The 16,503-nt window shown below is 37.5% G+C and overlaps 3 protein-coding genes and 1 long non-coding RNA gene across 4 annotated transcripts in view; 2 read left to right on the top strand and 2 right to left on the bottom strand.

The window, feature by feature from the left end:
- The window catches only part of LOC134654661 (zinc finger BED domain-containing protein 4-like), a 1,082,235-nt gene that overhangs the window by 553,694 nt on the left and 512,038 nt on the right, over positions 1-16,503 (top strand). The gene's annotated exons all lie outside the window — the stretch shown is intronic.
- The window catches only part of LOC134654688 (uncharacterized), a 403,600-nt gene that overhangs the window by 108,288 nt on the left and 278,809 nt on the right, over positions 1-16,503 (top strand). The gene's annotated exons all lie outside the window — the stretch shown is intronic.
- On the bottom strand, positions 7,706-10,562 carry LOC134654678 (uncharacterized). The gene is made up of 4 exons (XM_063510157.1): positions 10,469-10,562; positions 9,233-9,388; positions 8,752-8,913; positions 7,706-7,871 (listed from the first exon to the last, which is right to left on the bottom strand). The coding sequence occupies exons 1-4, from the start codon at positions 10,544-10,546 to the stop codon at positions 7,713-7,715; spliced, it is 555 nt and encodes a 184-aa protein (XP_063366227.1). The 5' UTR covers positions 10,547-10,562; the 3' UTR covers positions 7,706-7,712.
- LOC134654659 (uncharacterized) overlaps positions 9,672-16,503 on the bottom strand; it is a 191,823-nt gene continuing 184,991 nt past the window's right edge. Inside the window, exon 2 of the mRNA XM_063510129.1 lies at positions 9,672-9,752. The gene's annotated coding sequence lies outside the window, so the exon portion shown is untranslated. The remainder of the gene's footprint in view (positions 9,753-16,503) is intronic.

Below are 16,503 nucleotides of genomic sequence, written 5' to 3' on the forward strand. Positions count from 1 at the left end.
ATATATTGAAGTAACAAATCATACGTCTTAATATGTTGATACATGACATATGATGTCATTAAGTGCATTATCTAAAGCGGCCAGTGACAACGTATAGTTCCTTATCTTAACAGTAATTATAGTATGTAGAGACAAACCAAAGAAAGTCTGCAGCGCTAGATTAAAAGTAGTTTTTAAAAATCAGTATGCGACAACACCACAGAAAATGGATTAAATAGTCTTGATACTTGTGAAATTTCTACCATATTTACCGTCTATGAAAAAATTAAGCTGTATGCACAGCTTAATTTTTATGGTAAAATAAATTTCATTCCAACAATAGATGTCACTATTAATATGTAGACATATACTAATATTGATAAATAATATTGGGAGAATGTGACATTTGGCTTCATCAAAATTAATAAGCTTTTGTAATATCCGCGACGGCGGTAAATAGGTACAGAGGGCCTACCGCGAACACCGAAGTTCTCAATATGCGAGCATCTTTCTCTTTTACTCCCATTAAGGCGTAATTAGATTGACAGAGAAATTGCCCGCAATTTGCGAACTAGTTTTCGAAAAAACGAAATAAACCATTAAAACAATAAACATATATTAAAAATTAATTTTAGCTTTAACTAGTAGGTACCCATGCCGTGAGCATAAGCATGGAGGTTGTGGGTTCGAGCTCAAAACCCGGCTAGTACCAATGAGTTTCTCTAAATGTTAGAGGAAGTTCATAAGTATGCCTATACCTATTAGGTGTGTTCAATTTGCTGTGAAACCTTAGTCTAAACCAATATTATATTATCTAAGTAGGTACATATGGTGAAGTATTAAGATGTTTCATTCCACTTACCCGTCATCAACTCCAAATTTTGTAAACATTGTCGTTTTTCAGCTTGAATCGCCTCGTGCTGACTTTTTACAAGTGTAAAATTATTCGTCATGCGGAAAAGTAACTCCCGCACGCCGGTTTTGTAAGGTTTCACCATGTTTATTCCGTTCATCACAAAACACAATGAATATTTAAACGATTTTGACAAACACATACATAGTGCATGACGTTTACTGACTGCTTAAAAAACATTGCCATATGTAGTTTTTTAATTCGATGTCAAATTATTGCGCTGCAGACTTTCTTTGGTTTGTCTCTAGGTACGTTAAGTACTTAAATAAAATATTGGAGCGATGACACTGCAATATGGGTAATATAATAATATTAACATACACATATACATATTATTACTTTTTTATAATATAACATTTAATTAAATATATGTAAACAGAATTAATTACATATAAGTAGTCTAAGTATTTATAAAACGATTCGGACGAACTTAATTAATGAGGATGAGTATGAATTTAATTTTAATGTTAACAAAGACTCCATAGCTCTCCTTAGTCTTACCGTGCTAAAAAAACTCCGAGGCCTGGTAATCACGGTTCATATCCCGGTCGATATAAGTTTATTGCACGTATTGTTTGGGCATAACCTTGTCATTGCAAAGTTTTTTTAAGTACTTGGACTTTTTTTGGAATTGGCATTCGTTGTTCATGAAGTCTTAGCATAGAATCACTCGATGAAATTATTCTTTGCGACCCATGATTCGACGGACCTTTTCCCTTTCTTCTATTTCTTTCTTCTTTTTTCTATTTTTTAGGGTTCCGTACCTCAAAAGGAAAAAACGGAACCCTTTTAGGATCACTTTGTTGTCCGTCCGTCCGTCTGTCGGGAACGCGTGGAGGTAGGTATCTGTAATGTTGTGTTGTCTATCGTACTGGTTTTGCCATAGATGGTAGTATTTCTATAGATGTGGCCTACCGCGTGCCCCCGTAAGGGATAGACATAGATGACGTCACAAACCCGGGGATACCATATAGGTAAAAATTACCCCAATATTATCAAATATTGGGGTAATTTTAGTCACGTTCGCGAGTTCTTCGCCTACGTAAGACGCAACGATAAATAAAATATAAATGGGCCAATTTTCTTTTTTTATTTTATTTAGAAAACTGTTTTTTTACAAATAAGTCTTACAAAAATGACTAAAAATAGGCCTAAAGTTTCATACATTACTAAGTTGACTATTACAATGAAAAGTAAATAGGTTACTTAATTATAAATTATAAAATTACCCGTAGGTATAGTTGTGAGTACAACACGCAAATAAAGTAAGAAAACAATGCAAAATATTTACTTGAAACAATTTTTCAATTACTAGTAAACAAAATATGCCGAACTTTGTTCTTGAAAACCTTGGAGGATATAATCAAACGGAGACGCCATGTCTGTAATTTTCTGTACAAAACAGTCTGCCGATTTTTGCGGGGGAGGGGAACGTCAAATGTATGCGTAACGTAAAAATAGCCATGTCAGATAAACGGCAGTCCATACATTGTGTATGACCGTCGGCCGCCTATTTTCGACAGAGGGGAAAGCCTGTTAATGGCTACTCCGTTTAGTTGTATCCTCCAAGTTGAAAACGGACAAACTATGAACAAAAATGTCTATATCATTAAGCGATTCATTATACATATAGCTGGTCAACCGAATCTTGTCAGTAAAAAAAGGCGCGAAATTCAAATTTTCTATGGGACGATATCCCTTCGCGCCTACATTTTTCAAATTTGCCGCCTTTTTCTACTGTCAAGATCTGGTTGACCAAGTATATTACAAGTACGCCTAAAGAAAGATTTTTTTAGCATACTGTGTGCCACGGGAAGAAATAGAAAAGGTAGGTTTTAGTAATATGCTTTGAGCATATCCGGCAGTTTTGCGTCGGTGCCCAGTTTCTCCTTCCGGTTGCTAAAATCCATTTAGCACGCGTGCCTGCATCTTGTGGAAATCTGGAGGTAATAAACGAAATATTCATTTTGTAATCTGTCACTCTTATAGCAAAATTAAGAATTAGTGCCTGCAGCATATCATAGAATTAGATTCTCTGAGTCGTGGCAAAACCCCCTATAACGTTAGAAAGAATCCGTAATGCTTAAATAAATATAATTTACATTCTAATTTAAACACAGTTCAATTTTATTGTTCGTATATGTCCAGTTCTACAGCAAAATTATATATAAAAATGTTATTAAAATACAAAATACCCGAATTTTGGGGTAATTGTATGCATCACGGGCTGGTATCCCTCGAATAATAGCAAGGCGACTAAATTGAATACACGTTATTAAAAGGGTGACGGCTTACTGTCAATATGCGTACGTAATTTGGTCGGTTAATTTATCAGGAAATATTTATAGGTTATTTTTTTTACCCGAGTTATTATTTACTGTAAATGCTTTTTCTACTCAGATTTTAATTGATATAGATTGTAGGATGCTGTTACTAAGCATGATAATGTGACCGAAGTATAAAATACTGTATTTACCTGTAAAATGTTACGTTGTCCTGTTTTTGCCGGCAGTTACTTGTACAGCGCAAAACTGAGCAATTCACCATATTAGTTGAATTGTTAAGTACTACTACATGCACACGAAACACTGATTTCAATATTTTTCCTGATAATCTTTGCACTGTTCATATGTTTCACACCAATTTGACGTTTACGCATTGTTTGTATCCCACCATAAACTACGGTGGGGAATAAAAAAATATGAGACTGTGACAAAGACAAATAATAATAGCGCTTTCTCTGCTACTCCTAGTGAAAGATACATAAGACTATCCCGTTCTGTCAGTTATCCCCACCACTCATGCCATGCCCTCGGGTTTTGCTTTTTTCATATGGCACAGGTCTCGCGCCGGAATTTTTGTAGTCTTTATTCGTCAAATCATATAAAACGAAATTTTCTTTTACTAAATTAATTAGTTTTTCAACGTCCATATTTCCAAAGTCGAAGCAAGTATTACGAAACCGCTCGCAACGCGTGCTATGTTGTGTGTGACAGCGGAAGGAAATAGTGCGATGGTCCGACTCCCTGTCTATAGTATCCCACTATCCTTCTGTGATTAGGATCATCTTTAAAGCGAATTTCCACGTCAGGTAGCTATTCCCGTCCAGCTTTTTGATAGCGGGAGTACCCATGACGACATTAGTGGCGACTTTCACAGCCATCGTGGCAATTTAGAAATATCTATACTTGACGTTGTATGACGACGTAAAACGTTATATTTTGTTGATTTTGCCACTTGACCGACAGCCACTTACTTGATGGAGTACGATTTTTCTTTCTCTCGTGACATGCTGGGCATCTTAACCTGATGCAGAGCCCGGTTCCGGGGTCCACGCAGCGGAAGGAAATGGTGCGATGGTGAACATGACAACGTCGTCCTTTAAACACTGATGTATTTCTATAATCCACAAAATGTTAAAGGTCGTCAACAGCCATAAATTAACTTATAATATTGAGAGTAAATCTAATGAGATGTTCATCGAACGGCCTGTGATATCGAAGACGAAGGAATGGCAAGCGACAAGTTGCTAGAGTCAAAATAAAGTAAAGCGCCCATGTATGTTTACAGCAAAATTAATGGCCATCGCTTCTTTCTCTACTTGTGAATAATATTTTTGTGCACTATTTAAAGTACCGGATGCAAAACTAATTGGATCCCCTACAGTGCAGCTCCTAGACCATATTTACTCGCATCTGATGTCAGAAATAATAAAGATAAAGATAAAAGATAGTTTATTCAAGTAGGCATAATTACAATGCGCTTATGAACGTCAAATAAAGCTAGGTAGACCGGCTCCAACCCTACACCTCTGCCCCGAGAAGATTTAAACCCCTCCCTCAATTGGAGGAGGGTGGATATTGGGATCAATATGGGACCGGCAACAAACTCGGCGGGACACATCTTTTCAAAAATAATTACATCTTATAATTAACATGCATTACGAGAAAATAAGGGAAAAATACAATTTAAATTACTATAGAATTCATGCAATTATACACATAAGGTGTGTCTTTATTACAATCATAATCAACTGATTTTCTAAAAACATTTTTTTCCTATTTTCAAAAGCTCTTTGGCAACTCTCTGTCCACTTACGAGGGGTGTTCAAAATATTCTCGGTATGAGAATGAAAACAAACAAGTACGAAAAGTTTGATATTTTTATTTTTCAATATACTCCCCCCCTATGTTCATACACTTAAAAGATCGATCAATTATTTTTTTTAATCCCTCGTAAAAATATTTTTTATCTTTCGTGTAAAAATGCTCCTCCACTGCCGCCTTCAATGCTTCATCGTCAGAAAATTTATTTCCACGCAGATCCTTTTTAAGATTGGGGAGCAAAAAGAAGTCGCTGGGGGCTAAGTCCGGACTATACGGTGGGTGAGTAACAGTTTTAAACCCACATTCAACAATAGCTGCCTTGGCAATATGAGCAGTATGGACGGGGGCGTTGTCATGCAGAAGCAGAATACCTTTGGTTAACTTTCCTCGCCTCTTTTCTTTAATTACATCCTTTAATTGACGTAGAATGTTAGCGTAGTACTGTCCTGTGATATTTACACCTTTTTCTTTATAATCGATTAGTAATACTCCTTCACAATCCCAAAATATCGTGGCCATGACCTTGCCAGCTGAAGGGATGACCTTGAACTTCTTGGGATGAGCTGAACCCTTAATGTGCCACTGCATGGACTCTTGTTTACTCTCTGGGTCATAATGATGAACCCAGGTTTCATCTCCAGTAACTATTCTTTGCAGCACCTCATCAGGATTTTCACCGCACAGGTCAATAAAATCGGAACAACAAGCTACACGCATGTCTTTTTGAAGCCGAGTCAGCATTCGCGGAACCCATCTTGCACTTACTTTTGACATATTAAGATGGTCATGTATAATATCATGTACGGTACCAATAGAGAGATTGGTTACTTGTGCTATAGATTTTACCTTCACTCGACCATCTTCCAATATAAGTTTTTCCACTTTATCAATATTTTCTTGTGAAGTAGCTACTACAGGCCGGCCAGGTCTAGGGTCATCTTCAATACTCTCCCTTCCGCGTTTAAACTCGCTTGACCACTTTTGAATGGTAGATAAAGAAGGAGCAGACTCACGGTAAACACAATCCATTTCCTCTTTTATGGCTTTTTGATTTTTACCCTGTTTTGTCAAGAATTTTATCACGCATCGATGTTCTAATTTAGTTAACATTGTCAATTCGCACATGATGTTCATGTTTGTTCAGCAATTGCAGAAAAACAAAAGACTATCTCGGTTCGAATTATACTTTTTTTTAATGTCAATGAATAAACCTTAGCGGCCAGTAACGAAAGAAATTTTAGAAGAGGTCGTAAGATATCAATACCGAGAATATTTTGAACGCCCCTCGTAAACGGAGTGTGACTTTATAATAAATTATAGATAGGCATCAAGCATTCTGATAACCTTGGTAAAAATTTCCCATAGTAGTTTAATAGACCAATATAGAATCGAGATTTTAAGTAAGAACAGCTACTGTCTAAGTTCTCCACCCTACTTTTTATGGGTGTCTTTTTTATGTCTTCATTTCTATATGTAATATGTTGTGGCATTAAATGAATGTATTTTCTTTCTTTTTTATGTATTGTTCTGAAGTTGGGCTTAATGTTACATTACGCTCCTCGCTTTCATCATCGTTTAGTTTCGTGAAAGATTTATGCTTGGAAACTTGAAACTCTTGAAAGTAATTTGTCTGGTAAATGAAACAACGCTTGAGGCTTGTAGGACATATATCTATTCCGTCTATTCGCGACTGGCGCATGCTACATGACATATATCTAAGTTAGAGTGGGTTAGTTGTTATTGAGGGTTCTAATATACATAACATATAACATTGGGTTAGTTGTGACTTTATTTTCTAGGTTCGTATAGAAATTTTCAAGAAGGTAGACGGAGGGTACAAACCCCTTAAAAATAGCATAGTTGGTTTGGTAGGTTGCAGCCTGTTTTGGTGTTATTATAAGTAGATCTCGCTGTTGGAATCTATTTTCTCGCTCCACACTTCTACTTTTCCATCCATTTTGTCAATGCCCATATCGTTTCTTTCAAGTTTTTGATTGTTTTTGTTTATGTGATTATATTTTAGTCGAGTTGAGTTGTATAGTTGTGATATTATTTAACATGTATTAACTTCAAAATTAAGCGCTATATGATAGACGACAAACCATGATAATAATATCAAAACAGAAAACCTACACATTTCACTGTTATAATTTGAAATCAATTTAAATAAGAACACAAATAAAAGTATCTTATTCAATATTTTTCTTTAGTGTATGACATGTATTTGTTTCCCAATATACATTTATGCTTTAACATCATTAAGACGAAAGTGGACGACGGCACGTGACCCCATTTTCCTCTCCGGATATCAACATTATAGAAAATATAACACAATTACATCCTACTTAGATTAACCCAGCACCCTCGTTTGTTTAAAAAATATATAATGTTGATATCCGGTCCGGTTGACATAACCTGAATTGTGTAAACCAATAGGGTACCTATTATACTGTATTTAAAATAAATTATTAGAAAAACACAAGAGTTATTTTTAAACACAAGGTCTATTCAATAATAAATCTGATTGAAATATAAATTACATATTAGCAAATCGTTTTGACAGTTCTAAAAAAGTAACTGATTTGACTAGTAGGAAAATACCCTATTTCCTCTAATGTCAAGAACCAGAGAGGACAATGGGGACTACGTTTGTCCACTACTCGTCTCGTACTCGTCTCGTACTTGGACTCTTTTTGCTGCCGGCCTGTTGTAATTTAATAGAAATCCGTCTTCTCGTACGTCATCACTACCTGCTGGCAAGCCATGTCCTTTCCGTCCTTCACTACGTAGGCGTCCGCAAGCCACTCTCCGTACATGCCGTATTTGGGAAGCCCGTTCGAATCCACGATGAACTGATGGACGTCATATCGTCCCTGCAAACAAAAATTTGAGCTATTTTAGTTTAGAATTTATAGTAATTCGCCCCGAAAGCGATACTCGACCGTACTTTCTTGCGAACAAGATGACCAGAATAGCCAGACACCAGACCTCTCACAAATAGCTTTTTAGCCTTCTAGGCTCTTGTAGCTCCATAACCCTTTGATCGAGCCTGCTCATAATAGTCATAATGTAATTAATAAAATGTCCTCAACAATACGTTTACCCAATTTAGCTTAAATTAGAACAACAAGAGTGGCAAAGTAGGTAATTTAATGCAAATTTTTAGTTGTTTTCTCATGTTGGCTTGTATAATTGACTTAAAAGTGATGATATTGAATGATAAATAATTAATACCGTTCATTTAGACCTGATTTGTAATGACACTTAGTATTTTCCTCGCGTTGGTGTGGTAAAAAATGATGTGTTTACTCTGCAGCGAAGTTTGTTTAACCCTCATGCATTGAAACCCTCTCAAGAAGACTTGTCGGTAAAGCAATTTCCATGTTTGGCGGTCCTCTGCCTTTTCTATGACAGTCTGATACGACACGACGTTAAGTTTTTCCTTTATATGATTCATGTACGCTCTTTTTGGTCTTCCCTTCTTCCTCTTTGCTTCAACTTTCCCTTCTGTGATGTTTTTGATAAATTCATCGTGACGTATCAGTATCAGGTGCCCTAGCATTTTTCCTCTTCTATTATCTATAGTTCTTAACAAACTCCTCCTCTCTCCTACTATACGTAAAACGCACAAGAAGTACTCAATTTTTAAATATTTTGTTTGCTCGGGCATCAATATTAGCATTAGCACGAAGGGTTAAGCAACAACTTTGCCCCTATTTTTTTAACCTAACCGCTAACTATTTACTAACGTACTTTAGGGATGGGGAAGTCTGGCGGATCTATCCCAGCGGCTTCAAAGCCCCGCTTCATGTTTTTTCCTGCAAATTGTTTGCAGGCACATGGCAGGCAGTCATCGGCCCAAATCATGTACTGTTTCCATGCTCCGTCCACTTTCCTTTTTATATCTACGCGAACCTAGAAAATATTCGAATGATACAATTTAGATTACTAAAATACAGATACAATATGTAGAGAAAAAAAGCACCTTTCATGATTTACATGGTAATCTTTTTACTATGCAAAAATATGACAAAAACGAATAAGGATTATTAGATTATTGCGTGTGTTATGGTGGTCAAGGAAGGAAATTAATTAAAATAATACAAATAAAATATGTCAGGAATATCAATGAGCGATTGCAATGACATAGATTTCATGACACTAAGAACAAATTAAATTACTTTCTAGGAAAATATTTCAATTTCTGTAAGTTTTCGCCGTTCCAATGACTTACAGCGATAGAGTTGTCGATGACTTCTGGAATGGTCGCGCCGAGGTCGAAGGAGACATGTGTGCGGTTCAGCTTGTGCTTGTGCATATACATCTTGTGTGGCATCTCCGCGTCTCTAGAACAATTCTGAGCTACCACCATGGTCCACTTTCCTGTGCCCTGCAATTCAAATCAAAATACATTTATTTCGGATAACTAGGACCCATACCTACATAAAAATTTTAGATAAAATTACAAATAAAAATAATCATACCAAAGTTAAAATAAATAAAATCACATAAATTACCTAAATTAAAATTATAAAAACTAATAAATTGAGCTCATAAAAATAATTTTTTTTTAATATATGTTTTTACCTCAAGCAATTTTTTATTTATTTCAAGAACAGTTAAATTTTAATATTTATTTGTTACCAAATATCAAATAACAACAATACGTTAATGTACAATAACACGACGAAAACAATAAATAAAAACAACTTAAAATTACAATTAAACTAAATACAAACTATTCTAAAATAAAACTGTACTTAGTTCAATTATGTACATAGGTGATAACATTTTTAAAAAGCGTGTCTTATGTTTTACCAGAGAAGGCATGCAATATTTACAATCAGTTATTTATAAGAAAAAAATTAACAATTCAGTATATACAATTATACACTAATGTCAAAATATTACAGAAAATTAAATGTCAAAATATTACACAAAAATAAACTTATTGGTGAAAACAAAACATTTAGGTATTATAAATAAATAAATATGTACATACTATTATAGGACAAATTTAACACAGATAGACCTAGTCCCACGGTAAGCTCAATAAGGCTTGTGTTGTGGGCGCTAGACGACGATAATTGATTGTAATGACGGTACAATAAGCTTAAAGCGTCAATTTAAGGAACATAAAAATGCACCAGTGATGGTTAAAAACCAATCGAGATTCGATAAATGGCGGACTCTTTTTCTCAAAACGGCATCAAGTCTCAAAAATACATTACACAACTTTGTAACTCTACTAATCTACTTTTTTATTGAAGTAGATTAGTACGAAAATGAAATGTTTTAATTTTTACTATATGTGACGTCCCACGGGTAAAGGTACCTTATGGCCGTTGGCGCTTACGCTATTATTAACGCCGCTCCGCCGCCGCGCGCTATTGTTATTGCGGCGCTATGCGACGTAAGCGCCAAGTGCTATAAGGTACCTTTTGCCGTGGAACGTCACATATGTACTTACTATCATTCCCTGCCCTCTGATGGCAAGTATGAGGAAAGAGCAGGAAATTATACTCCATATAACACGACGAGCCGACATTTTGCAAACTGAATGTACTTTTTATTTCAAGCGTTATATAGGTAAGTATATCATGTATCAAACACAGTATTAGTGTGCGTATTTATCATGTTCTTTTACATGTCGATGTTATCAATGTATGGGGTTAAAACGTCGCGTCGGTTGTATTAAGTCAAGCCGACTTGCGCACATCAAATTTGTTTTATACGCTTCTAATAATAAATAAATAAAAAATAAAATAAAAATAAAAATGCAAATAACTAATGAAAAAAGGCAATCAAAGTAAGGTTTTTTTTAATGTAAAAATTCTTGACTTAAATGTTTGTAGTTTAAGGACCTGCGATTTAAAGCCAGAGGTAGGCCGTAGCGAGTTTGTGCGGATACTTATAATTTCGGTAGGCGTGCTGAGGTCTCTGCAAAAACGGTATCATACCTAAACGCTCGTCTCATTCGGTTTTCGTTTTTGATTTCTTATTTCGTATCATTCTGATCGTCTTGTCCGCTCGTTGTCATTATCTTCCTTGGAGGATACAACTAAACGGAGTAGCCATTAACAGGCTTTCCCCTCTGTCGAAAATAGGCGGCCAACGGTCATACACAATGTATGGACTGACGTTTATCTGACATAGCTATTTTTACGTTACGCATACATTTGACGTTCCCCTCCCCCGCCAAAATCGGCAGACTGTTTTGTACAGAAAATTACAGACATGGCGTCTCCGTTTGATTATATCCTCCAAGTTATCTTCTTTGATCATATTCTGTAACTTGTATCTCTTTTAATGTCTTATTCGTTTTCCGTCATGGCATTCCTTTTAGTTTGATTCTGATTCCTCTGTTTCGTTTTGTTATCTCATTTACCTTTTCGCCGAAAAATATTTGCTGTATTCCGTTCTGGCCACATTCGTGAGATCGTGATTTGTCTCTTTCGTTTTTGGTCGCGATCAGGGTGCGTAGCCAAGATGACAATCGTTTACGCTCCGTAGCATACGAAACTCAACTGTCTGTCGCACTAATATGGAAGAGTGATAGAGAGAGATTATAAATTTGATTAGTAGGTACGGAATCCTCTGTGTGAAAGTACCAACTCGCGCATGTTTGATTGCCAAGCTATTTTGAACTTAAGTACCTGGTTAATTGTTGTCCATTGTTGTAACATACACGGGAAATGTTACACTACATAAAAAAGATACCTACATCTATACTCCTTGTGAACATATTATAAATTAAAAGTAATATTTTACTGTAGAAACTTAAATATATATACAAACTAAATAAGCATGTAAAAAATAACTACCTACTGAATCCCCCCGGGCTGCCCCCGACGCAAAGGTGCCCATGACGCTCGCTGCGTTGCCGCTTGCCACGTAGGATTGCGATGGACAGCCTTTGCATCAGAAAAAACCCGGAGCGGGGGTCAAGGCCGTTTTAAAACAGGCGACGACCCAGGTCCCGGAGGAAGGTCTTACCCTCAGCGCACCAACATCCCGAAGTCTCGACAGCGAGGGGGACGAATAAATACCCGCTCAGCGCCGAGTGCGGCTAAGATGCGAGGCGGCAAAAGTACTGACGCACGAATTATATATGTAGGGAGTGGCAGCAGCGGAGGAGGTAAATTGATAAGAGGTCTGTACTACAGAATATGATATATTTGGTGCAAATTACATTAAATTCTTAACTAGGTGTCCAACCTAAACGATTTAGGAGTAACAATTAGCCGCGAGTCAAGGCGGCGAGGTCCTTTTATTAATCACAATGATATTCGGTGTATCAATTTCACAATCACTAAATGCAACGGTGCATCAACTAACTACGTATGCTGGCGATGACGTGGTGTGACGAAGCCTGTCGTGAAGGGATGACGTAGCACGGAGGCCTGACGTAGTATGCCGTAGCGTCATACCTGACACACGTGGCGTCCCATAGTAAGCACTTACCTCTTTCCCATGGCACCAGGGTCAAGCCGCCAGGCCTTTGGCCGTCCGATCGGCTGAGGCTTGTCGGTTCAAGCGTACACGGATATCAGCTGACACTAAAGCTCTCCTAATGATGTCACTAAGAGCCGACATGCCGAGTCACCGTGACAACCTCCCAGCGCAACGGCAGCAGCTCAAAGCATGGTGGCCGTTGCTCTCCACAGTGGAACCGCAGATGCATTGGTGGGGTAAAAGTTGACATCTATTGATAAATGAATGTGTGTTGACGCATATTACTAAACAGCATCCTTTTTTGCAAATCAATTTATAATTCGTCCAAAATCCATTTGCTTAGTTTCATATCTCTCTTACTATACTTAGTAACGCCAGATCAACCAATCTTTGTTTTCCAATTGTAGTTCTCAAATATAAGATGAATAAGAATAACATTTATTAAAAAGAAAAAACCTAATTAACAATTATCAACGTCCTGTGGCCCCACACTATAGGCTTATGCCTGTCACGAGGTAGCCGGTTTTTTAAATTTAAAACCATAAACAATGAATACCAAACTTACAATAAAAAGTAACCTAAAATTAAAACTACCTACAAAATAAATAAAACATAAATCCTTGTCCGATCCCTGTGGAAGGATTTCCATAAGGCTGTCTGCGTTCCCCCTTTGGATGGCTATGCCGATCCGTTGGGCGAGGAACGAGCCAGCCCTACGGTCCCCGGTGACCTCGAATTTTTTTTGAGAGCCGCCGAATTAGTTTGTGAGCGATTGGGCACCACGCACCACGGTCCCAGAGCTTCGACTGCAAAATGATTCGTTTTAACTTACTAAATGATCGCTCACAACTTACAATCGATACTGCTTAGTCAGCAGTATTTGTAATGAAATACGTAGATTGGAGAAGATGCCTTCATTTCCATATTGGACTATGAACTCGATTAGGTCTTGTGGCTTCGTTATATTTCAGTCCTTTCTTGTTTAACATGCGAGTATCAACTATTTCTACCTACAGCTCGTGGCCGTTTATGTCACAGCCATACACTGTTCTGACTGTTCCAAAATCAAAGCATTTTGTTTTTTCCCATCCAAGAGGAAACAGAACTTCTCGTCAGTATCACTAAGGAGCGTGAATCTGTTGTCCGTTTCAGTTGTTAATCTTCGTTACTCGTTCATTTTTTCCTTTGCAGCATCCGTTGGCTGCTCCCGCGGCCATTCGCTTTATCTCCGCGTCCGCCGTTCAGTAACCACCTCCCATTCTTGGCATAGTTTGGAACCCGTCTCTATTGCTTCATTTACCATTTCCCCTCTGGGTATAAAAATGGTTACGCACATCGCAGCGATTTTATGTCAAGGGCAGCATTATAAAAGTTCATGATGTGATCTTGAAGCCGTTTTTGAACTCGATTCGTCGTAAGGTCGTAGGTAACATACGATTGTAGATGATATTTTGCTTGGAGAATATAATCAAACGGAGACGCCATGTCAGATAAACGTCAGTCCATACATTGTGTATGACCGTTGGCCGCCTATTTTCGACAGAGGGGAAAGCCTGTTAATGGCTACTCCGTTTAGTTGTATCCTCCAAGATATTTTGTTTGCCTTGCTTCTTGTATCGCTGGTTTGGTTACGGTCAATAGACATGTTTTGTAGTAAATTAAGAATGTTTTCAAGATATTTGGTGGCTAGTCTGGTGGTCTTTTTTTGTCCTCTGCTTTTGTGAAGTTTGCCTACACTTTAGTATCGAGGCAGTGCCGTGGGACTGGGTACGAGGACTAGGAACCGGGTAAGCGGGGTAAGCAAAACAAGCTTGATATTAAGGGTTTTATTAACAGCAGAATTTCTATAAGATTAGTGCTTCAGACCGACACAATCGTTCTTATTCCATTTTTCATAAGTGCGTCGGCAAACGAAACAGGTTGTCACGTTACGTACTCTTCCAGTAGTTTGGTAGAGTACGCAACTGAGCAGCAGGTGAAGCTAAAGGTTATGATATGAATGATGTAATAAAAAGTAGAAATTCAGGGGTAGGTCTCGTTTAGGTATTTTCCAGAACTGATAAGTGGGTCAATATGGCACTTCAATCTAAGCCGAGTTACTTTATAGTCCAAAACAACAGCACGAATAGCAATCGGAGCAGATGCCGGGGGCTCAGGCGCGCGACGTCTGGAAGGGCGTGCTCAGGTACGCACGCTAGGAGATGAGGCGCACCAATCCAGGGAGCCTTGCGACTTGTAGACCGGCCGAAGGGGCGTACGTAGGCCGTAGGTGATAGTAGATTATTTATTATTGGAAATTGTGCCTGGCAGAGCGCGACGGAGTGGTTGATATGAAATGAAAGTACTGACGGACTTTGGAGAACTCACATTTTTATTAATAATTTAACTACATGATACGTGCTTACAGATGGACGGCTTGAGACAGAGCAAGCAAAGGACAGTATAATTTGACATTGACAGATAAATCACAGACTAAACAAATAACTGTATTTTTAAGAAGGGTGCATATACGTTCCAACTTTCCAACATTTATAAGTAAGATTTTATTAGATGACTACGCCAGGTGAGTGAAGGTTTCTTAAGAGTGCGGGGCCTGCCTTGACCCCGCACAGACCCTTAATTTGGAAGAATGCCCTGTTGAGAGCTGGCGATAGACTGGAGTCAAGATGGCTGTTGTACTGCTTTTATATAGGTAAAAAAATCTTAGGAATAAGAAATACAAAAATTGAAATTTAAAAAAAGTTATGATTTTTAACAAAATTTTGACTAACCTTTGCCGAAAGTATACAATATACATACTAGCCTTTTTGGTAGTGAAATTCGAAATATTGAAGAGTGTTGACGGGTTACGTCAATCACCTAGGAAAATATGTCAAATTGAAGCAAACGCTGAAAATTAGACTATTATATCTATGAAAACATATTAAAACTATATAAAATAATGGGAAAAACGATAAGGTACATATTGAGGTGGCTTAGGGCCGTATTGCATGTAGGAGAGTCACAGAAATTGTAATACAAAGTAAGCTAGTTAGTTATTAGTTCCCAGTCCTACCATGCAACAGGAGGGTTCATGAGGGCTTTAAGCTTCTCCGTAACGTTATGCCGTGAATTTCAGATGCAGATCAAGGAGAATCGTAATTTGATCAGAACCAGGAGAACGATATTTAGTAGGTTAGAATGCTCGGATTTGTAACGCTAATTGTTCATAAACAGGAAGGGAAGGTAAACGCTACAAGTTCCGGAAACTTCTCGGCTGGATTCTTCAATCGACTCGTTTACGTACGGACGTTACGTATGTTAGGTTGGTATTAACTATTTGTATACTTTGAATGGTGTGTGTTGTCTGTGGCAGCTGACTCTCTCTTGCATTGAAGATGGCGTCGGTAACACTTATTATTGTTAGTGCTCCCACAAATATTAATCTAATAAATATATAAAAAGTCGTCAAGTGTTTCTTTCCACAACATGGTGTCAGAAGTGTTGTGATACTGATGAGTGACACAGAAGAAAACACGCAAGTCAAGCGAAAGCGAGACAAGGTCACACAAGGAAAACCTAAAACATCGGCAATGGCGGATGGAACTGAAGATCTCGGAATCAAGCCGCATGTGCTTGGTACATCTTTACCGAAGCTCATGATCTCGTCGGACACCACAAATAATAATGCAGAAGAATGGAAGAGGTGGTGGCAGCGGTTTGAAATATATTTATTGGCATCGGGACTTGACAAGGCGGAAGACAAGAGAAAAATAGCGATCATGTTGCACTCGATGGGCGCTAAAGGTTTGGAAATATTCAATTCTTTCAGCTTAGAATTCGACAAATGTCAATTGGCAGAAGTAAAAAAGAAGTTTGACACACATTTTGAACCACAAAAGAACCTAACCATGACTCGATATATGTTTTTCACACGGAAGCAGATGAAATCTGAAAACATCGATGATTTCATAACTGATTTAGAAAATAAAAGCAAAGATTGTGAATTTAAAGAGCTTAGGGAATCTCTCGTCAGAGATATTTTTATTGCAAACATGAGTTCAGAACTAT

Source organism: Cydia amplana, chromosome 15 (assembly GCF_948474715.1).
Source record: "Cydia amplana chromosome 15, ilCydAmpl1.1, whole genome shotgun sequence".
Lineage (NCBI taxonomy): Eukaryota > Metazoa > Arthropoda > Insecta > Lepidoptera > Tortricidae > Cydia > Cydia amplana.

Excerpts from the sequence above, each read along its gene's own strand:
- LOC134654678 (XM_063510157.1), bottom strand. The coding sequence starts at position 10,546 with ATGTCGGCTCGTCGTGTTATATGGAGTATAATTTCCTGCTCTTTCCTC. Across the intron at positions 9,389-10,468 it reads TCAGAGGGCAGGGAATGATA|GGCACAGGAAAGTGGACCAT; the intron begins GTAAGTACATAT and ends TTTGAATTGCAG. Across the intron at positions 8,914-9,232 it reads TCATCGACAACTCTATCGCT|GTTCGCGTAGATATAAAAAG; the intron begins GTAAGTCATTGG and ends AATATTTTCTAG.